We start from the raw sequence: 23960 nt of genomic DNA on the forward strand, positions 1-23960 counted from the left end.
ATATTTGGTTTAGATATTTGTGGGTTTGGTTCGTGTACAAATATCCGTTTAAATTAAGTAAACAAAATAAAGCATCTAAATATAATTTAAAATCCTCAAAATCCAAAATACAAATAGTATATGACATAGAAATTTGAATATTTAAAATCCTTGACATGAAATTGGTACAGTTTGGATATTGGATGGGGAACCAGTAGGTATTTAATTTAGTGTATTTTCTGTGTTTTAAATATTTTGACTATTTTAGATATTTATTTTCAACTGTTTTTGATATTTTCAAGTATTTTTTAAAAATTCGAATATTTTTGAGTATTTTAGATATTTTGAATAGTAAATAAAAACAATTCACTTGCGAAAACTGCATTTTCTATTGATCCAACCACTCTTCTGACCTGAACCGGTTATGAATCAAAGTTTGTTGTTTAAAAAAATAGATATATTTAAACATATAAATGGGATTTGAATATTTTTGAGCACTCGAAATATTTTGGTTTGAACCATATTTGGTTCTGGTCCTTCATATACCAAAGTTTTGGACCTGTTTGAATATTTTACCAGTTTCGATTAAGTATTGGCATAACTTTTTATTCAGTTCAGTTTTTCGGGTTTGAATATTTTTCTCAGCCTATGCCATGTGGTTTCTTAAATTAAATATTAGAAATTTAGGTGAGAGAAAATATTAGGGATGTCATTTTTAATTTTATTACACCAGTAATTTTTAATATATTTTGGGAAGAAAATTTTACTTTTTTGGGAATATATTACATTTGTTAGTAATATTGTAAATAAATTTTTTTTTTTACTTTTCATAAAGTATCACTTTAGGTTTAATATATTCGTTCTTCATCACAAAGACTGAAAGAAGATGATGTATGTGCACTTGTGATGGCAAAGCATCATCACCATTCACAGAATCATTTCGTATGACTAAGTAAACAACACCATGAGCACCTTCCCCGAGACAGATAGAGCGTACCCATGAAGAACTTACAGAAGCTTTAGAGTTTTGGGTAATTTTTTCCTGCCGCTTCAAAGACACTACGATCGATGATTTATAAGCTACTCTCGCTTTGATCATTTTTGGATGGAGGTTCCGTTGCAGCCAATGAAAAACAAACTGGAGATTTAACAGATGTGGATAGCTCTTGTAAACAGCCGCTTCAAAATGCTCTTTGACTGATGATTTGTAGACTGCTACCAAATTGATCACGATATGCAAAGAGGAAAGTAGGAAGGTTTTCATGTTTTCTGCCACTAAACCCGAGACAGAAACAAAGTTCTTGTGTAAAGAAAAAGTAAAACGTTGATAAGGATCTAAAGAAGGCTGGAACGTAGAGGAGAAACAGTTATTTGAGTTTCTTTAATATACATCGAAAATAATAATATAGACAAAACATGAATAGTTGATTTAATGGGGTAAAAAAAGTTAAAGTGGTTTGTTTAATTACAGTTATGAGGAATTTAGAAAAGGTTGGTTATTTGAAATTTTGAAACTTCCGTATATTTTGATGAACAAAAAACATGTTTTGCTTTTCTCTATTTTCAAAAAAAATTCACATGTCAGAATTTGATTTATTAGGTGACTTGTGCTTTAGTATATAAGGGATTAAAAATTAAAAAAAGTATGTGATTTTGTTTACACATAATTAGAAGAAGAGATTTTCCCCGTCCACTTTAGATATCAGTTTCCTTCCCGCCCATAGATGGTTAGAGTCCAATAATGGTTTTTATAATTGATTTATCTGTATAAGCAAAAGGAGACCAATAATAAAGAGAAAAAGACAATTATATTTCCTTAATTATTAGTTTTGCTAAATTTACGGCTGTAACGGTATATATAGATGTCGAATTAAGACAGTACTTTTTGTTATTTAGACAGTATCTAAAAAACCCAAAAAAAAAAACAATTTAGACCAGAAAATAATCTCTAGTAATCTTTTATCATGTTTTCCATATGAATCTACCGCTAATCAAAACTAAAATAGTTATATTTTTAATAATTTTTTTATAAACAAAAATTTTCTAAAAGAAATGAGGATTGCAACATTTTTAAATAGATGTTTTTTATAAGTTCGTTTTTAAATAGATGTTGAATTTAGTCAGTACTTTTGTCAGCATTTAGACATCATCTAAAACAAAACAAAAATTTAGACAATAAAATATACAGTAGTAGTCTTTCCTTAGTTTCCGTAAAAAATATACCGCTAATAAAAACTAAATTTTTTTTTAATAATTATTTTAAAAAAACATTAAGGAAAAAAGAAGATTGTAAATTTTAAGTCTAATAAACTAAACCAAATCGTTGGTTCAAGTAGTAAAGGAATTCCGGCTGAAATTTTCGCTACCTGAGTTCGATTTGCTTTTGACCACCTGACCTCTCTTTAATTGGAATAACGCGTATCTAAATACTAAATTTTATGAGATTTGTCTTTGTTCTTAGAATTTTTTTTGGATTCCTACTGTTATCAAAAAATAAATAAATAAGTGTACAAAATTGCAAACATTCCTATTGAAAAAAAAACATATTTGTTTAACAAATATCTTACTTTTTTTGTCTACAACAAATATCTTACCAAAGTAAGCTTAGTTACAATATTTGTTTTCTTCCACCTTATGTTATAATTCTTACAAATAATAGATATGAATTATCATTTAGTAAAAGTAAAAAAGAAGCAAAGTTCTTTCTTATCATTAGATGTTTCTTTTTTTTTTTGAACAAATGTTTATATTAAATTCTTATCATTCAATGTATTGTATACTACCTGACCTTTTTGGCAACCTTCCACTGCCTGATCTATTTGGGCTAAATTGTCAATTTTCAACGGATAAAATAATTTCTTATTTAAAAAAGAATAAATATAAGATTAATTCTTGTTTAATATTTTTGGCCTTTTGTTTCCAAATAGCAAATACGTCTCCTTAAAACAAACAAGCCATTCTTTCCTTCCGTCTTTCATTATCCGCCTCTCATTCATCGTTTCCTAAACCCATTTCGCTTTCTTAGATTATTTTTTCTCAGATCTCTTCTCTCTCCCAAACCATCCTCTATTTCTTTTCTCTGGGGGTGTTTCTCTGGAGGAAGAAATATTTTCTTCTAGCGATCTCACGATCTTTTTTTCTGGGTAATTTTTTTTTTCTTTGCATGGCTTAGTGGATGATTGGTAACGTCTGATTTCTTAAATTTATTGACTTTTCTGGGGTTCATGATATTGTAGAAAATGTTGGGTCATTTATCAAGACATTCTCAAGTATTGGTTTGGTAGCAGAGTTTAACTTTTGGTGCAAACATATGAGATCATTTATTCTTGTTGCATTTGATGTATCAATTGGTTTTTGATGAATATAATTTTATATTTCATGTTGACAAAAAAAAAATTTATATTTCATTAAAAAGATATTGGGTCAATGATTATAGTGGAGGACGAGTCGGCTTTTCAGGGTTTACATTTTTTAATTGTCTTTGTTGAAATATTGGCCTTTTCCATTTTAAATTCAGTTTCCTCGTTTTTTATTTTAACTGAATTTCAACGCTATTGTTGCAGAGGATTTCAGCTTGTGGAATTTGTTATTTATGAAAAAGTAAAAGACTTTCTTAATAAAAAAAATAGATGATCAAAATTTGCATGTCAGAAGAACTGTGAACTCGAGGTTGGTGTAATAGTTTTTCTTACAAAATTAAATTCAGCTTCTCTGCACAATAGTATTGTTTTACATCTTTTCTTTTGAACTTTAGTATTGCTTACTTTCATGTATCATTTGTTAAAACATAAACTAACTAATTTGATGATGATGAAAACTTTGTTTAGTTTTGAAAAGTATATGTCAGAGAATCTGATCGAACTTAGCTTTTACTTTCAGTTGTTTGTGTCTGAGATTGTTATAAAAGAAAGAAAATGGAAACACCAAACGAGATAAAAGCTTCACCGGGGAATAACCTCAGAAACAGAGGAGCTGTTGGGAATGACAGCAAGAAAGACATGATTTTCCGAGCTGACAGGATCGATCTGAAGAATTTGGACATTCAGCTGGAGAAACATCTGAGTAGGGTTTGGTCAAGAAACATCGAGAAGAATCCAAAGCCTAAGGAAGAGTGGGAAATCGAGTTGGCTAAATTGGAGATGAGCAATGTCATTGCTCGTGGTGCTTATGGTATTGTCTACAAAGGCATCTATGATGGTCAAGACGTTGCAGGTCCAACAACATGTGACCAAAATATACTGGTCTATTATGAACATATAGTCTATACTTCTGTTTAACTGTTTAGTGTTTTGGTTCAGTGAAAGTGCTTGATTGGGGAGAAGATGGTTACGCGACAACGGCTGAGACTTCAGCTCTTCGTGCTTCGTTCCGACAAGAAGTTGGGGTTTGGCACAAACTTAACCATCCCAATGTCACAAAGGTAATGATATAACCTCTTTACCCTGTTATTAATTTTTTTTTTTCAAATGAATGATTAGGACTCTGGAAAATTAATTCTCCTTATTAATGATCTCTCTTTTATGTTTATGTATGAATGTTAATTTTTTTTTAAAAAACAGTTTGTTGGAGCATCAATGGGGACAACAAATCTAAAGATACCTTCATCAGCTGAGATGGAGAACTCGTTGCCTCAGAGAGCTTGTTGTGTGGTTGTGGAGTATCTTCCTGGAGGAACTCTTAAGCAATATTTGTTCCGTAACAGGCGAAGGAAACTCGCTATTAGAGTTGTGGTTCAACTCGCTCTAGATCTCTCCCGAGGGTAAGCTATACCATTATTTATGTCTTCAAGAATGAAAGAAATAAATCTTTTTGTGATATACAATGATGACTTGCAGGCTAAGTTATTTGCATTCAGAGAGAATCGTTCATCGGGACGTGAAAACGGAGAACATGTTATTGGATTATCAGAGGAATCTAAAGATTGCTGATTTTGGAGTGGCTAGAGTTGAAGCTCAGAATCCAAAGGACATGACTGGAGAAACTGGTACTCTAGGATACATGGCTCCAGAGGTAGCAAAAAAATATAACTTTTACGTTCAAGATTGCTTATTATTATGGTTTCAAAGTATGATTTATTGTGTAATAATGAAACATGTGTGGTTAGGTTCTTGATGGTAAGCCATACAACAGAAGATGCGATGTTTACAGCTTCGGGATATGCTTGTGGGAGATTTATTGTTGTGCTATGCCTTATCCTGATCTCAGCTTTGCTGATGTTTCTTCTGCTGTTGTTCGTCAGGTTAGTCAAACTTACTAAAGCCATTTGTAAATGTTGACTTGTGTTGGGTTTGGTACTGGAGTTGGATTTAAGTCTGTTTAGTTAGAAAATAGCGTTAAATTCACATGAATACACAATAGTTAATTTAGTTAACATTATATTTATGTAATATGATTGATAGATTCAGTTTCGAGTAGTTATAGTACTATACTATCAGTTTGGGTGTTTTAGATTAAAGAAATGAGAAATCCAATTGGTTTGAATAACAATTATTGGTTTGTTTTTTTCCTAGCTTTGTTTATGCCAATACGTCAATGGGTACTGAGACTAATTGTTTTGTTTTTTTATTAACGGTTTAATACAGAATCTAAGACCAGACATACCGAGATGCTGTCCAACATCATTATCGAACATAATGAAGAGATGTTGGGATGCGAATCCGGTGAAACGGCCAGAGATGGAGGAAGTCGTGAAGATGCTTGAAGGAGTCGACACTTCCAAAGGTGGCGGAATGATCCCGGAAGATCAGAGACCTGGCTGTTTCTGCTTTGTCTCCGGTCGTGGTCCTTGAATTTGCATTTTTTTTTACCCCTCTTTGGCCATCTTATTATTATTATTATTCTTACTTTCTACATTGCATTGTGGAGCATTATATTGCTTTGTTTTATTTTTTTTCTCTAATCTGTCCAGATAAAAAAGTTTTCGTTATAAGAGAAGAATATATATTATATAATTTATGAATATTGACGTTTGCTTTCAGTATACAGCTGAAATGTCAAATACTAACATTTTTTGATAAAACAGGTGATAACTTTTCCTTTGCTCTAATGTGCATAGTACATTAGATTAATAAAAGAGGAATGTATGATTAAAAAGTCGATGCTTAATTATTTGTTTTATTTAGTGAAGAATTATTTAGCTAAATGCTTTAAATTTGTATAAAAGATTTAGAAAATAAATCAGAATATATCAAGTCCTTGAGAAAAGACTCAATATGTAGCATCCATATAGAGAGTTATAATCGGTAGTGGACGAATTGTTTCGTATTCTTGTAGATTTTACTTGCTTGGTTCAAACGTCGAATCATCTCATGTTCCACTTAACCATTCGTACATATCTTTTGTAAAATTTTGTGTCATCGTTTTGTGAAGCTTCGGTTTCACTCGGTAGCTTTACTTTAATATAAGTGTTTAGATTTGGTTTAGAATGATCCCTACTTTGAGGAGTTAGGCCAGTTCATCACCAAACTCTGGGTTCAAGAATCGCAATAATAAAATTATACAGTATTTGTTGGCTCACAGAAAGCTCCTCATAAAAGTTATATTTACGAAACAAGAAACGCAATAATAAAATTACCAAGGATTTTTACAGAGAAATGCGTTTATTTAATTTATATATACGCAACATACATAGAGTCAGACTGGGAGAAATTAATTATTACATAAATTAATTATAGGCAACTTATATAAGTAGTAACGTGGATGGCTCAGAAAAAGACGTACAACGTGGTCCATGAGTTGGGTGGGTGATTTCCCACACGGCAGGCAAAGGAGTCTGCTGGCTGTCTGATCATACAGTTTTGTTCATAAATATCCACTTTCTTTTTATGTTAACACAACTATCCACTTTTAGTTAATACCACTTAACGTCTCTTCATAGTTATTTCGCTCGTTTTCCTCATTACAAACTCATAAGTCGGTCCTCAACAATATACCAACACTACTTAAAAGGGTGTATATGTCATTTTAAAGTTCCCATAACTCGGGCCGCCTATAAAAAGCTCATGCATCTCATCTCAGGATCAAACATCAAATCTCATCTTCATATCTAGTTCGTCTTGATCTGGTTCATTTAACCTAAATAGAGCTATATGGGATCATTAGTGAAAAAGGGAACGTCATCTTCGTTGATGACCGAGTTCTTAGAGAAGTGCGGCGGTTATGCGGTGGTTGATGGAGGGTTTGCGACAGAGCTAGAACGACACGGAGCTGACATCAAGGATCCACTTTGGAGTGCCAAGTGCCTCATTACTTCTCCTCACCTCGTCACAAAGGTTATACATTTACTATCTAAGTGGAAGTTTACTAACTCGTAATTAAGATGTTTTAGTAGCTGGAATTAATTATATTTACAACTTCAGGTTTTAAATTGAATTCTGATTCCGTATCTATAATAATAAAACAGAGTTTTCTCTCACCTCCTTGCGCCACGTCACCATGGAGGGTGGGGCTTTTCGTGACAGGTGTCCTCACATTTGAAGCTGTTTCGTCTCTTCTTCGATGCTCAAGCGCCGTAGACCAAGGAGACCGATCTAATCCCCGATCTAAACCTCAGTATTTTGTTATTGCCTTCATCTGATACTTTAATTCTGCACGTCTGTACCACTTCCCCCACTTGCTCTCATAAATCCAAGGTAACCGATTGTAGTAGTGACTATAAATGTGTTCCTTTCCAGCGATGAATAGCCACAATCCAACGAAATCCGAAAGGCCAATCTTTGTTCAGAATCAACTCCAACTATGGCGACGTCGTAAACTGTCCTTGCCGATGTACAAACACCGCAGTTGTCCGTCTGAAATATGATGCGAAGAGCACTAAGAAGCTTTGTGTTGTATGTCCCTTCTTCTGTTTGTGTCCTTTGAATTGATGTTTTTGGCATACACGTGTTGCAAGTCCTTTTTGGGTTCTTTAGTTTATGCTTGATTTCGGAGTTGCAAGTGACCAACAATTCTGCAAAAGCTATTACTCTTAAAGTTGATGGATGTGTGACTTTGAAACCGAATTAAGATCAAGAATGATTAGTGTTCGTACTGAAGTCCTTTCTATTCATTTAATGGGCTTGCCAACGTTTGTTCTCTATGAGAATGAGATAATATCATATAGTTCCTGTTTGATGTTTTCAGGCAGTGAAGACGGAATACCTATTCTGTTCAGCTTGGTTTGAGGTAAAAAAAAATATAAATTTATGAATGATCTCTATGTTGAAGTCTTAGACAGTTGAATTTATGTGTTGTACTAACGGGTCTTTCTTCTTCCTCGACATCCATAAGCCAATGAAGAATACTTGGGAAGGATCCAAAGAAAACAGGTTAAGAATCAGTAGTGTATCTTATTATAATGAGATTAAATTTTTACTTTATATTGACATGAAAAAAGAGTCGACATGTAGAGGAAAGAAAGACGAACAGAACATAGGATTTTCAAATATCCTCTTCTTTCGTTGTTCTTCTCATGGTTTGTTATCTTGATCATAAATCACAGAAAGTTCACATTTTCAAAAATTATTTGCTCTTATTTTTAATGGGGTTGAAATTTATTTACGGTTCTGCTTAGGAATGATCCGAGTTTTGATTGTATTCATGATTATCTTGTCCTTTGTGACTGATTATCTTGCTCTGTATAAAGACAGACTTTTAGGTAATATATGTGCAGTCACAACAGCGAATAAGGCACAGACCGCACTGGAGTTGCTGAGGGATAACAGGAACAAGTTTGATCTCGTGATCAGCGATCTTGAAATGGACTTAACTGTCATTAGTATGACCTATTAAGTTTCTGTTTGATTATTTTCATGTTTCCAAGATAGAATGTTTTGATCTCTTTTTATAATGTTTTGATCTTTTTAATTATATCTTGCACTGTTACTTGCGCATAGCGATCTAATGTATGTGATGGTTGCCTGCGACTATCTCCTTAAACCAGTTCGAATTGAGGAGCTCAAGAACAGATGGCAACATGTGGTGAGGAAAATTAAGTTAAGAAGATGAAGAGCATTTTGTAAAGATCATCTTGAAGTGGAAGAAGACGAAAGAGGAAATGAAAACGATGACACGACAGCTCACAAAAACCTCGTGTAATTTGGACGCTAGAGCTGCACAACAAGTTCCTAGCTCGTCTTCTAACAACACAAGACGGGAACACAATGAACACCAACTGGTTTCAGAATGCTTAGGTTACGTAGCGCCTGAGCTAGAGTTTCAGAACTAAAGGGTCAACGAGAAATGCGATGTTTACGGGTTTGGAGTTCTGATACTCGAACTCCTGACTGGTCGGAGACTCATGGAGTATGGTGAAGACAGCTTTGTGATACTAAGCGATCATGTTCGAGTTTTGTTAGAACAAGGGAATGTGTTGGAGTGTATTGATCCTATAATGGAGGAAGAATACTCTGAGGATGAGGTTTTGCCTTTTCTGAAACTTTCTCTTGTCTGTACTTCTCAGATTCCTTCAAATTTGCCTACAATGGCAGAGATTGTTCAGATCTTGCAGGCCATCAGTTCTCCTGTTCCTCACCGTCACCGGATGCTCGATAGTTTTTCAAAAAGCTCTGTGTTAATTTGAATTTCTATTATGCAATATTTTCTTTCTTTTTATTTATTTTTTTTTACTTTTTTTGTAGAGATTGCCTTCTTTCACAATGGTATGTTCTATCTTTCTCGCTATGTCAATCATGAATCAAATTGACGATCATTGACCATTGTTATCATTAATAGGCTTTTTCTTGAGAATTTTTCATGTTTTTGTAAGTTAGCAAATAATACAAACGAACAATAATTACTGACACTGGAAAAACTAACTTTGTTTCATATCTACATGGCATTTTATTGTCTGCTTCATCATCTTGCACAAGTGTGCGTACATATTAATATGCTTTCACCTACTTACACTATAACTATTTACAGAACCACTCTGTTTCTCATATTTACAACTTCATTTGGGTATATACTACACCGACATCAAGAATTCATAGCCGACGATAACACATACCGCCACACTTCATCTGGTTTTCAAAGCACTGATGAGTTCTCCGTTTTTTTTGTACTATTTGATACATCCGATATATGAGCTTTAACCTGTAACCGCGACATTCAAGAATCCAATTATATTATTGCATACGCAATCACACTCCTCCTTCTTCATTTTTAAAGCAATCTAAGAGTCTAAACTAAAATTTAAAGCGATACTTTTGATGATCCTATAGGTTCACAAATTCTGAAGATCGTAATCAAAAACGTGTTTGTTAGCTTACCCCTACGGAGTTCTGTTGCATGAAGCGCATATGTTGAAAGATGCACTACACATGCTTTTTTTAAAGGAGATGCGCTACACATGCACAAACGTAATCCATAATTAAAAAAAAACATACAACACGGTAAACACAATTACCAAACAAAACATAAAATCACTCTCCTCAACTGCACAAGCACACAAATCAAAACAAACAAATGCAGTTCCTTTTATATACTATGCACATGAACTTAATAGTATAAGTATGTTGTGTAAATAAAACATCAACTTTACTTCTTCTTCTTTTTCGGTCGAAAAAACATCAACTAAATGTTTATATTCCAATAAAATTAACTTTGTTATAACTAAAGACTTTTTATTCTATTTTTATTAAATCTATGAGTGATATTCCACTTTAAACTAAACAACATTAAAATAAAGTAATATACTACGGTCGCTAACCAATATCAAATAGATCGGAAAAAATATTATTCTCTTTCAACATATTTTCATTTTCATATTTTTAAATATATTTTGTTTACTAAGATTATAAATGAACTTTAAATTTATTTAAGAAAAAATATACTAACCCGGCGCGTAGCGCCGGAATACCACTAGTCTTTTATATTTATAACTTTTTAACTTCAGGTTTCTTATACAAGATAATAACCTCTATATTTTAAATGAGCCTCACAGAAAAAGAATTAAGCTAATTAAAAAAAAAGTAATCATCTAATTCATTCTAGTGAGTGTAGATAACAAGTAAACAGTAAACCGTCACGTTACAACTTGTAAGAGCAATATTATTGGGGATTTCTTGCTCTTGGATTCTTAAAATACATGTATATGTATGTATATATTATATATATGTATGTAATTACGGAGTTTTAAGAAACTTTCGGTTGGATTTTCCGTAAAACTTAGAACCCCACAATTATATACGCGCATATAATATATACATACACGTACATGTATTTTAAGAACCTAGGAACAAGAAACCTTTAATAATGTTGCTCTAAGGCCGTGCTGCTACGTGCCTTTTTCATCGCATTCCATTCCAACTATTGTTTCCCTCACCCCACCACGCCGTTTACTAGACTAGACTGGGACTCCATACAACCTCTGATCAGTTCTCTATATTTTTTTGAATTACAGCTCAAGATAAAATGCCACAAAAATTTTGTGTAGTGTAGTATATAATATTACTTTAGTTATATATATAATATTAGTTTCGTGTAATAGGTGCACTTGGATTACCTAGAGTCTGGAGCAAACATCATCATAACCGCATCATACCAGGTAATTAACGTGTCAAATATTTTCAAGAAACATGGAAGAAAACTTGATAATATTCATTTAGCTGTACGTGATTTAAGTATGTGTGATAACTGTCCAACTCTATGTTTAAAACAAATCAATTTATATATACAGGCGACTATACAAGGATTTGTAGCTAAGGGTTTATCGGTGGGAGAAGCGGAGAGTTTGCTGCGGAGGAGCGTAGAACTCTCATGTGAGGCACGTGAGATTTTCTACAACAGATGCAACAAGGGTTCTTGGGATTTTGACCACGTCGGAAAAGCTTCCCGGCGACCAGTTCTTGTAGCAGCTTCCGTTGGTAGCTATGGAGCTTATCTCGCCGATGGCTCTGAATACAGGTTCTTTGAATGATAAGCTTGATCGTAATTTTTGCTACATTTTAGGTATCAAATTGAACTTGAACCCAATGAAAGAACTATATATATGTAAAAGTATATCTATATCTTCTCTATTAAAAGAGAAGTATCATTTTTATCTAATATTTAGAAGTCTACTTGGACCATCTAATTAAAATTTTATTAAGTCTTCCATTTACTAACCATTTGATAACATAACATATTTAAAAAACATTTACAATTATCTTATTCACGGATGTTTTAAACTCGCACATTTGTGGTCAAATGTCTACTATGTTTAGATTATTAATTAACTACAACATTTAATTTCAAGTTTGATAACCATTTCAAAAATATAGATTATAAAACGATAGTATGATTCCCGGTGTTGACATACAATATGATTTTAATACCATTAAAAAGATAGAGTACAAAACATTATGAAATGCAAGATCGATATACAGTGTTTTTCTCATACCATCAAATAGATTAGAAAAAATAACATAGTTCAAAAAATTATCATACACGTCGAAATCATTTATCCTCTACCTAGCCACCATGTTCATCACAACAACATAATAAAAATCTGTGAAGAACACAATTGATTGAACACATTATCTTAGATCAAAACCCAGTGCAATTAATCATATACATCTTATCTATAACTCATATACACGTTTTTCGTATATTAAAATAAAAAAATTCCATTAAAGTATTTATTTAGTTTGTGAAAACATTTTGTATATAATTTAATTTCTAATACCGCATATTACAGAATATACTAAGGCATAATTAAATGTTCTGAAATCTTAACCTTTAAGATTATTATATTTAACTTTTTTTGATTATATAAGGTAAAACAACATTAGTTAATCATCCTAAGATCTCTCTTCCCTAACTATCATAAAATCACGTAATACATTTTGAAATGATTAGATCTGATATTTGTTACACAAATCACGTCATACAAATCTCATTACCTAATTCACAAAGATATTTATCATTTAGTTACCTAATATCTCCAGCCCAATAGTTACACCATGATCCATAAAAGTTATGTTTCTATCTTATAATATATGAAACAACAATACAAAATTAGAATGAATCAACCTTATAGAAATGTGAACGAAACCATTTAAGCAAATTGAAACATACTGATACAAAACATAAACAAATACATATGTTATATCATTGCAAATCAATATAACACCCGCGTTGGTGCGCGGGTTCGATCCTAGTATTTTTTTTAATGTAAAAGTATTGGTTCCCTCAGTTTTTTTTTTAAAAGTACTGGTTCCTTTGTAAATATAGTATAAATTTTTTCATCCTTCATAAGAGCACCCACAACAACAAATCTTTAACAAATCTTTAACAACAACTTTTGGAATATTTTATTTTTCTTTTTCTTTTTTTTTGTCCGAATTAAAAAAAAATGATTGGCCAATCGCGGACTCCCACGTGGCGGTGGAACCCGCACACAGTGAAGAGGTTGTCAGAAAAGAAATCCGTAAATTGAGACTTCAAGAGACAATTGTGGCACAGAATTTTAAATATTTGGGCCTCACATATTATTATAATAATTTGTCGTTAAGGATTTGTTGTTGTGGGTGCAATGCCTTTGCAGCGGAGTATATGGAGATTCTGTAAGCAAGGAGTCATTGAAGGACTTCCATAGAAGAAGAGTCCAAATCCTAGCAAAATCGGGAGCCGATCTAATTGCGTTTGAGACCATTCCAAATAAGCTCGAAGCTGAGGTAGATAAAGTTCTGTTAAATTTTGACTGTTTGTGGGGGTTACGAACCAGTATACGAGTCTCCCTAGTGGTGGGCCATTCTTCACATATCTTACATATTAGTTAAGCGTTAGTAGTGACTGTTTTGGCCGTTGTGATTATATTCTACAAGTATAGTTGTTACACGATTTGGTTTAGATTTCTACATACTGTATATAAATATATTATTTTTCAATGAAACATAGGCTTACGTGGATCTTCTTGAAGAGGAAGGCATAGACATTCCAGCATGGTTCGCGTTCACTTCCAAGGATGGAGTCACTGTGCCAAGTGGAGAGTCTATTATAGAATGCGCGGAAGTGGCAGATTCTTGCAAGAAACTGGTGGCCATTGGAATCAATTGTACTGCACCAAGATACATTAGTGATTTGGTTATCTCCTTGCGCCAGGTAATTAATATATATAGTAAATAGACGCAATTATGGGATTAGGGTTTTCCCATTGTTTTATGCCTTGCGGCTGAAGCAACTATCTTTTTATTCCAGGTGACTCACAAACCGATCATTGTCTACCCAAATAGTGGAGAAGTCTATGACGGTCTGAACAAGAAATGGATTGTGAGAGTTTCTATAAAGAAACCTGGTAATTATAAAACAAAGTTACAAATCTGACTTTTGGGGAATTTATTTTATGGCAGAAATCAGAGGAAGAATCTGAGGAGGATTTTGTGTCGTATGTAAGTAGATGGAGAGAAGAAGGAGCATCTCTGTTTGGAGGGTGTTGTCGGACTACTCCAAACACCATCAAAGCCATTACTAATGTTCTCTCATGTGAGTCTTCGGCACCATCCAAACTCAAATTCTGGTAGAAGACTTGTCATCGATGGAGTTTCTGCGCTTGTGGTGTCAGGTAGGACGAGTTTGGAATATACATAGGCGCAGATGATCTTATGGACACTAATACGTTTCTTTCTGTGTTACTAGATAATTTATATATATATCCTTGTCTTTTGTCGCAGCTAAAAGAATGTCAACTATGATAGTAGGTTATAATGCCGGATATGATAATAAGAGTATTGTCTCATCGCGGGATATAAGTGATGGTTTAATGTTGATGTAAAAGAAGCATATTTCTATATGTGGTGTAAAACGCGATGTAATGAATAAACTTCTACTTGTCTTCTGTGTATGAGCAATATTTCATTCCTCAATAAATATATAAAAGAGGGATACAGAACAATGCTTAATTAATGTGGGTGAAACCCAAGATTTGCGTTTAGAATAAATTTGTGAGGAACTTAAATTCTTCGTAAATTTTCAAAAAGTTTAATTCCTACGTAAGATTACGAGAATACTTGGGATTTTTGTTCGTGAATAAACGATTTGCGAAGAAATAACTTTATTTACAAATCATTATGTTTCTTATAGTGTATAATATTAATATACTTTTATTATATAATTAAAATTTAAAGTTAAAAGTTCAGACCATTTATATAATCTCTCACATTTTTTGTTAGGTTCCTCATACGATATCTCACTTTATATGTTCTTTCAGATACTTCTTAATTTTTAGTTAGACTGTTTATTGGTGTGTTACAAAAAAATATTAGACTGTTTATTGAAAGATTTTGAGCTCACCACTAGAAATATGTTTAAATCTCTTGAAGTTTTAAAAATATGTTCAAAAAAAAAAAATCTCTTGAAGTTTTTTCTCATTGTTGATGAAAAAGAGAAAAAGAGCTGATACGCGTTCATCATTTTTTTTGTTGGAAAATTACATGGTATAGCATACAAAAAAATTATAATTCATTCTATAACTAATTATCCTAACTTATCGACGTACCATGTGACTTTTATATAATATTGTCATTTTGTCCTTCTATTCTACCGGCAAAACCTGCAAACAAAAACAGTTTACATTAATAGTTATTAACAACAAAAGTACCTTGTGGTCCTCCAACATTCACACACCTTTTGCAAATTATTTTTTATTTGGTAAATCCATAATAGCTTTGTGAAGAAAAAGACCGTTTGCAAAGGCTTTGATGGTCACGGATGGAAATCGGAGATTTGAAATCTACATATGTGATGAGCCATTCTAGGTGCGGCGCCAGTATGACTGAATTCTTTCCGATTCTACTTCACATGTACGTTTTGCGGAAGATACTTTTAACTACTATAAGTCACGGTTGCAATACTGTTCCATTCTATTAGACGGTTTTATTATGTTTCATTCTATTTGACAATACTATTTTAGCATGTTCTATTCCACTTGACGATATTAATAGAAAGTATTCTATTTTGTTTAGAAATATAGTTTTTAATTTTCTTAAGTTGATATTTGGGTTTAGGGTTTATATGTGGGATTAAAGTTTAGAGATAAGAGTTCAGGGGTAGTATTTAGAAGGTGAGGGGATATGGTTGGGGTCACCATTAACTTATTTCATAGAATAATAGACATTTCATAATTTCACTAATACATATTATGCTATTTATTCTGTTCTATTCTATTTGGGTTTATGGTTTATATATGGGTTTATGGTTTATGTTTGGGTTTACGATTTATATCTGAGTTTATGGTTTATATTTGGGTTTAGGATTTAATGATTAGGGTTTAGGGTTTAGTATTTAGGAATTCAGGTGGGGTTGAGATAAATTTAGTATATAGGGGTTATATTCATATACTACTTGAGTGATGCAGAATACATTCTTTATTTTTTATTTTTATTTATACGAAGTAAAGAATTGTTTGACGTAACTAATTTACGTGAACTGGAAATAATAGTGCTTCACTCCTATCCATAATGACGACGTGATGCACTCTCTCTTTCTTTCACCGGAGACTTGCTAATGAAATGGATATAACTCAATAAAATACAAGACAAAAGCTAGTTACTTAATAACGTCAAAATCAATGCTATTTTCTTAATTTTCATTCAAAATTTGGCTACTGGGAAGATTCTCCCTTTTTTTCGTCCGTGCAGCACCCACTTAATTAAAAAAGGGCTTATTTGCGATCTAACCAAATTTAAAAGTGAAATTAGGTAGATAGCATTAATTTTGACATAATGAAAAATCTAACATTTATACCCAAAATTAGCCGGTTATACCCTTTCCACTTGAAGTTACCCGGTAAACATGATGTATCACAAATAATATATGGTGAGGAGTGACTTAAAACTATGTCATGTGAAAGAAAAGAGACATCCACGTAACACATTTAATGACCACGTACATATATATACACAGTGTTCTATTCTACATCGCCGAAATAGTATAGGAGGACGCAACAACATCTACAATCCTTAAACACTACCCCAACGCAACTCATAAATACGAAACTCTAAACCTTAATTATTAAGCCCTAATTACTAAACTCTGAACCCAAATATAAATCATAAATCTAAGTATAAACCCTAAACCCTAAACTTTAAACCCATATATCAAATATAAAATGAGTAGATTTCAATAAAGAACGTATTCCATATCACCGAAATAAAATAGAACTCTAACCCCACACACAACTCCTAAATACTAAACCCAACCTTGACTTTTAATTACAAAACAATAAACAGTTTTCAATAAACCCAAACCTAAATGTAAACTACTACATATTTATAATTTTTAAATAGTATAGGACATCAACTCTATCTCAACCCCTACAATCTAGATACTAAACTTTATCTCAACCCCACCCCAAACCCTAAATACTAAACCCTAAACCCTAATCAGTGAACCATAAACCCAAATATAAACCATAAACCCAAATAGAATGGAACAAAATAAATAGCATAGTACATACTGGTGAAATTATGAAATATATATGATTGCATGAAAGAAGTCAATGATGACTCCAACCATAACTCCTCACCTTCTAATTAGTAAACCATAAACCATAATCACTAAACCCTACACCCAAATATCAAAATATAAAAATATACACAATATTATGCAATATTAAATCATATTATATAATATTAAACTATACAATATAAATCATAGTACGATTTTTACAGATTCAAACATATGTAATGATAGTTAGATATTAATAAAATTACAAAATATATTTCTAAACAAAATAAAACACTCTTTATTAATCGTCAAATGGAATGAAACATGATAAAATAGTATAGTAACAAAGAGGTAGAAAACAACAAGACACATCTGGAAGTTGCCGCGTCTCCTCTTCTGCCAGACAAGACACCATCGATTTCTCAATCAGAGAAATCTCCCCTTCAGTCACCCACCAAGAATGTGAAGATGCTATACTCCTGGAAAAATCAACTCCGATAATTGTGTCCATCTCATTGCTCTCTCCCAAATTTGAGAATCAAACGATTCAATTTCTCGAGAAAGAAGAAAGATAAAAATAACGGAGATGATGACAGAGCAAATACGGCGGCGACTATGAAAAAAATGATGATTGTTTTGTTGGTTGTACATATAGAGGTGATTGAAGCTATGTGACAGAGATTTATGTGTTCGTCGTATAAAAACATAAATTTGAGAGAGAGAGAGAGAGAGAGAGAGAGAGAGAGAGAGAGAGAGAGAGAGAGAGAGAGAGAGAGAGAGAGAGAGAGAGAGAGAGAGAGAGAGAGAGAGAGAGAGAGAGAGAGAGAGAGAGAGAGAGAGAGAGAGAGAGAGAGAGAGAGAGAGAGAGAGAAGAGAGAGAGGAGAGAGAGAGAGAGAGAGAGAGAGAGAGAGAGAAGAAAGAGAGAAGAAGAGACAAATTTTGAGAGAGAGAGAGAGAGAGAGAGAGAGAGAGAGAAGAAGAAAACAAATTTGAGAGAGAGAGAGAGAGAGAGAGAGAGAGAGAGAGAAACATGAAGAACAAAGAAGAAGAAAACAAATTATGTGTGGATGTATGACTTTCGAGTGGACACGTAAATGATTATGGGGGCAAGTGCACCCATAATCCTCTACCTAGGTTCGCCAGTGAGCTTGGTGATGATTGCAGATTATATAAAAAATAAAGCAGTTTGATAATGGAAAAGTAGATCAAAACGTGGGATCTAAATTCTGAGAAAAAAGTAAAATAGATAGTGTGAATTGCAAAAAATATGGGATGAAGAAGAATTTCAATCGATTATAATTTTTGTTTTTGTAAATCAAATCCACGTATGAGAATTTTATTTGTTAGGTGACTTGTGCTTATCTTTTTGTTGGGCTGGTTACTTATAACTATCTTTGTACTGTTCATTTTGTGATGACGTGTCAATTTTTTCTAAACAAATAATAAAATACATAGAAAATTCGAAAAAATAAAAAAAAAACTTGAAAATTCAAAAAAATAACATTTGGAAATTAAAAATAAAATAAAATAATTTTTTTAAATTAATCCGGTTATAAACCAATAAATATATATAATATAATAACTTGAATGGTGATTCTAGATTCTGTTTTTTTTTTTGGTTTTTGATTTTTTTTTAATTTTTCATTTATTAATACTTACCTTATTAATTTTTTTGCGAAACTAAATATGTTTTTATAAACCACTTAAAATGTTTTTGACCTTAACTATAATATTGTAAGTTAGTTTGAAATATAATTAAGAGATATCGAAGTATGCCTCAAGATTTGTATATGTTAGGTTTTGGTGTGAATGGAATTTCTTAGATAAGTAACATATATTTTAATTTCTCTAAAGTTTGATTAGTAATTTATTTAATTTCAAAGTTATTTACTATTTTTAAGAACTTCACTTATAATTTAATTTCTTTTTAAACAAACTTAAAGTTACTAAAATAAATATCATTTTAATAAATAATACCAATAATTGGATTAATTTTTAAAATTTAATAAATTAAAGATTAATAAATCAAAATTTTAAAAAAAATCAAAAACCAAAAACCAGAATCTAGAATCACCATTCAAGTTATTATATTATATATAGTTATTGGTTTATAATTGAATTATTTTAAAAATATTTTATTTTATTTTTAATTTTGAAATGTTATTTTTTATATTTTCCGAATTTTTATATTTTTTATATTTTTTTGAATTTTTCAAATGTTTTCTATTTTTTTCAAATTTTTTCGAATTTTCTATGTGTTTTTTTTAAGAAAAAAAGAAAAGAAAAATCGACACATCATAAGAAAATGAACAGTACATGTCACCTAGTGTTATGATAAAACTGTCACTTTCAAGATTTCAAGCGTTAGTAAAAAACGTTCAGTGTTTAAAGTGCGAGAATATGACACTCTTAGGGTTTAAAATGCGATTTCCCGATATTTATATAATTATATAAAAGGAAAATTCTACTAGATAGACATTTTCAAGTTTTTATTACAAAATTTATCTTAAAAAAATGAACAAAATATTTTATTTAATAGGTAAAAAGACCTTAATACTCTAGATATATAAATAAAAAATAAAAAAATAAAAAATAAAAAAAAAATATTTTTTTTATACTTTGAGAATATATGTTTTCAAATCCGAACTTTTTTACAAATTTCGTTTTTGAATTTTTTTTTTGTAATTCGAAATACTTTTTGAAACTATTTTTCAAAATTTTATTTTTAAACTTTTAATATTTATTTTTTATTTTATAAAATTTTAAAACTTAATCCAAAGAATATAAATGTATATTTTTCTATTTAATGAAATAATGTGGTCATTTTGATCCTTAAAATCTATATTTGTGACAATGATTTTTTTTTATTGCTATCTTAAAATATTTCTCTATATAAAATGTAAAAGATAAAACAAAAACAAGAAGATAAAAAGTACATTAGGTATAAATTTTATATAAATATATTTTGTGCTATTATGATGAATAAATATAATAAGAAACTAAAAAATATTAAGTTTACAAGCTGATTACAAGTTTTAAAAATCTAGTTAAAATAAATTATGTATTGAAACTAAATATATATATTTATTTATTAAAAGTTAATTAATAATTTAACAGAGATTTTTGTTAAAATAATATATATATATATATATTTTTTTTTTTTTGAATAGAGCCCCTAATCCTGTGCTGAGTGTCTGAAGAGCTTTGATTATAAAAGTGGATAAAAGTTTGAATTTTGACCCACACTGAATCTACTAGAGCCAACAATGGCGATACTGGGTACTGTTCTCCATCTCTCTCCTGTGGTCTTCGCCACTTCAACTTCAAGACCATTTCTTCCAAACCAGACCCACCGCACCAAACCCACCACGAATAGCCTCTCATCACCAATCACCTCGTTAAAGAAGTGCAAAACCATCGACGAACTCAAGCTCTTCCACCACTCCCTCGCGAAGCAAGGCCTTGACAACGACGTCTCCGCCATAACCAAGCTCGTAGCTCGAAGCTGCGAATTGGGCACTCGCGAAAGCCTAACCTTTGCGAGACAGCTGTTTGATATCTCCTACGGGTCTCGTTACATGTACAACTCTTTGATCCGTGGGTACGCGTCCTCTGGGCTATGTGAAGAAGCGTTACTGCTCTTTCTCCGAATGATGATCGACGGGGTCTCTCCGGATAAGTACACGTTCCCCTTTGGATTGAGCGCGTGTGCCAAAAGTAGAACGATTCGTGACGGGGTTCAGATTCATGGGTTGATCGTTAGGATGGATTACGCTAAGGATCTGTTCGTGCAGAACTCGTTGGTTCATTTCTACGCGGAGTGTGGAGATCTTGTTTGTGCGCGGAAGGTGTTCGATGGAATGCCTCAGAGAAACGTAGTTTCTTGGACGAGTATGATTTGCGGTTACGCGAGGCGTGGTTTTGCTGAAGAAGCTGTTGATTTGTTTTTCGAGATGATGAGAAGTGAAGACGTGAGGCCTAACTCGGTCACGATGGTGTGTGTGATCTCCGCTTGTGCTAAGCTAGAGGATCTTGAAATAGGCGAAAAGGTTCATGCTTTTATCAGCAGTTCTGGCGTTGAAGTGAATGATGTTATGGTTAGTGCTCTGGTCGATATGTATATGAAATGTAATGATAATGATACAGCAAAGCAGCTTTTTGAGCAATACGGTGCGAGGAATTTGGATTTGTGCAACGCCATGGCCTCGAATTACGTACGCCAGGGGTTAACGAAGGAGGCTTTAGATGTCTTGAGTCTAATGATGGACTCTGGTGTTAGACCTGATAGGATCTCAATGTTGAGTGCGATTTCATCTTGTTCACAACTGAAGAACGTTCTGCGGGGAAAGAGTTGTCATGGATATGTACTGAGGAATGGGTTTGAAAGTTGGGATAACGTAAGTAATGCTCTGATTGATATGTACATGAAGTGTCGGAAGCAAGATACTGCGGTTAAGATCGTTGATCGGATGATGAACAAGACAGTTGTCACGTGGAACTCAATAATCGCTGGATATATTGAGAATGGTGATGTGGATGCAGCTTGGGAAACATTCAACACCATGCCTGAGAAGAACATTGTTTCTTGGAACACGATCATTGGCGGTTTGGTTCAAGAAGGCATGTTCGAGGAAGCGATTGAAGTTTTCCGGTCTATGCAAAGCGAAGAGGGTGTTGATGCGGATGGAGTGACGATGATGAGCATTGCATCTGCTTGTGGGCACTTGGGAGCTCTTGATCTTGCAAAATGGATATATTACTACGTTGAGAAGAACAAGATTCAGCTTGATGTCAAACTTGGTACCACTTTAGTGGATATGTTTTCCAGGTGTGGCGATCCCGAAACCGCACTGTCTATATTCGATGGTTTGGCTAACAGAGATGTCTCGGCTTGGACAGCTGCTATAAGAGCAATGGCGATGTCAGGAAACGCTGAGAGGGCCATAGGGCTTTTCGATGAGATGATTGAACAAGGTTTGAAACCGGATGGGGTAGTGTTTGTTGGAGCGTTGACAGCTTGTAGCCATGGTGGATTGGTCCAACAAGGTAAGGAGATCTTCGAGTCAATGGAGAAAGTTCACGGAGTTTCTCCTGAAGAAGTGCACTATGGATGCATGGTTGATCTACTTGGTCGAGCAGGACTGTTGGAGGAAGCTCTGCAACTTATAAAGTCCATGCCTTTGGAGCCAAACGATGTGATTTGGAACTCTCTTTTAGCCGCTTGTCGTGTTCAGGGCAACGTGGAGATGGCTGCTTATGCAGCTGGGAAGATACGAGTCTTGGCTCCAAAGAGAACAGGGAGTTATGTGCTTCTCTCTAATGTTTACGCGTCAGCTGGAAGATGGAACGATGTGGCAAAAGTGAGGCTGAGTATGAAGGAGAAAGGATTACGCAAACCACCGGGAACTAGTTTAATAGAGATTCAAGGCAAGACTCATGAGTTTACATCAGGGGATGAGTCACACCCTGAGATGCCGAAAATAGAAGCAATGCTCGATGAAGTTAGCCGTGAGCTAGGCCATGTACCTGATCTCAGCAGTGTTCTGATGGATGTAGATGAGCAAGAGAAGAGATTCATGCTTAGCCGACACAGCGAGAAACTTGCAATGGCCTTTGGTCTCATCAGCACAAACAAAGGCACAAGAATAAGAATAGTAAAAAACCTGAGAGTATGTTCTGATTGTCATTCATTCGCAAAGTCAGCATCCAAAGTGTATAACAGAGAAATCGTTCTAAGAGACAATAACAGGTTTCATTTCATAAGTCAAGGCAAGTGTTCTTGTAATGACTTCTGGTGATTACAGAGATGAAAAAAAAAAGCATTCACAATACATTGTCTAAAATTTAAACAGAGAATGACTTAGATACAAAAAAAGGTGTTTATGATTGTGATAACTTGGGAATGATTGGATCAATCAACATGTGATACATAGGATCAGAACCCCAAAGCTCAGCAATCTGAAGATGAGAAGAAGTGAGCCGATGAATCTCTTCAACAAGCCAAATGGTAGCTTCAGCTTTCAAAGGATGAATGATCAAATCCAAGCTCTGATCGTCAGAACCACTACCCAGTCTTGCTTGATCCCAACGCTGTAATAGAACGTTCGTGAGGTAATGCAAAGGCTGACCATAAAGCTCCTTGATCGACATGCCTAACCCAACCCAGCTCGTGAACGGGATCAAAGAACCGCGGCTTGTCGGAAGAGGAAGCTCCTTCATGTAGCCTTGATACGTCTCTGCTCTCATCAGCAGCGAAACTGATGCAAAGATTGAAACTTTTTGGATTGTGGAAAAGGGGAGAAACAAGAGAGACATTGAATCACATTACCTTCGTCTTCGGCGACTGTAGGAGGTCTATCGATCGGCAAAAAGCCATCGCCGTCACTGATCTCAGCTTCGACATCAGAGGAGCTAGAGTCGTCTGATGCTCGTGGATTCATTGTCACGTCACTCTGCATGATCCCAGACGAGAAGTGAAATTATCTGAGAACGTACTACGACGGCACCGTTAAAACTAGGGCTTTTAAGGGAAGAAGACGAAGAGGGATAACTTGTACACGTGTCAGTTAAAACGTCA

The 23960-nt window shown here is 33.4% G+C and overlaps 4 protein-coding genes and 1 long non-coding RNA gene across 8 annotated transcripts; 3 read left to right on the forward strand and 2 right to left on the reverse strand.

Moving 5' to 3' along the window:
• The first annotated feature begins 2840 nt into the window (after nt 1–2840).
• Nucleotides 2841–5949, forward strand: LOC106455057 (serine/threonine-protein kinase HT1-like). 3 transcript variants are annotated; one of them, XM_022718963.2, is made up of 8 exons: nt 2844–3122; nt 3543–3648; nt 3859–4191; nt 4278–4399; nt 4539–4738; nt 4815–4989; nt 5084–5218; nt 5562–5949. In XM_022718963.2, the coding sequence occupies exons 3-8, from the start codon at nt 3894–3896 to the stop codon at nt 5766–5768; spliced, it is 1137 nt and encodes a 378-aa protein (XP_022574684.1). In that variant the 5' UTR covers nt 2844–3122; nt 3543–3648; nt 3859–3893; the 3' UTR covers nt 5769–5949.
• A 938-nt stretch (nt 5950–6887) lies between these two features.
• Nucleotides 6888–14773, forward strand: LOC106455056 (homocysteine S-methyltransferase 3). 2 transcript variants are annotated; one of them, XM_013897106.3, is made up of 8 exons: nt 6888–7250; nt 11447–11503; nt 11636–11862; nt 13484–13613; nt 13837–14040; nt 14137–14208; nt 14289–14500; nt 14610–14773. In XM_013897106.3, exons 1-7 carry the CDS (start codon nt 7068–7070, stop codon nt 14457–14459), a joined length of 1044 nt encoding a protein of 347 aa, XP_013752560.1. In that variant the 5' UTR covers nt 6888–7067; the 3' UTR covers nt 14460–14500; nt 14610–14773. The 2 variants fall into 2 exon arrangements, with proteins under 2 accessions (XP_013752560.1, XP_048635202.1); XM_048779245.1 differs by having other exon boundaries at nt 14289–14773.
• On the reverse strand, nt 8558–10436 carry LOC125608768. Its single transcript, XR_007339428.1, has 2 exons — nt 10227–10436; nt 8558–10050 (listed from the first exon to the last, which is right to left on the reverse strand). It is a non-coding gene; the product is annotated as an uncharacterized LOC125608768 (long non-coding RNA).
• A 5796-nt stretch (nt 14774–20569) lies between the features above and the next one.
• On the forward strand, nt 20570–23232 carry LOC106451772 (pentatricopeptide repeat-containing protein At3g22690-like). Its single transcript, XM_013893748.3, has one exon. It carries the CDS (start codon nt 20650–20652, stop codon nt 23179–23181), a length of 2532 nt encoding a protein of 843 aa, XP_013749202.2. The 5' UTR covers nt 20570–20649; the 3' UTR covers nt 23182–23232.
• Nucleotides 23117–23869, reverse strand: LOC125608770 (protein RDM1-like). The gene is made up of 2 exons (XM_048779247.1): nt 23712–23869; nt 23117–23640 (listed from the first exon to the last, which is right to left on the reverse strand). Exons 1-2 carry the CDS (start codon nt 23839–23841, stop codon nt 23264–23266), a joined length of 507 nt encoding a protein of 168 aa, XP_048635204.1. The 5' UTR covers nt 23842–23869; the 3' UTR covers nt 23117–23263.
• Between the last annotated feature and the right edge of the window lie 91 nt (nt 23870–23960).

Source organism: Brassica napus, chromosome A5 (assembly GCF_020379485.1).
Source record: "Brassica napus cultivar Da-Ae chromosome A5, Da-Ae, whole genome shotgun sequence".
Classification (NCBI taxonomy): Eukaryota; Viridiplantae; Streptophyta; class Magnoliopsida; order Brassicales; family Brassicaceae; genus Brassica; species Brassica napus.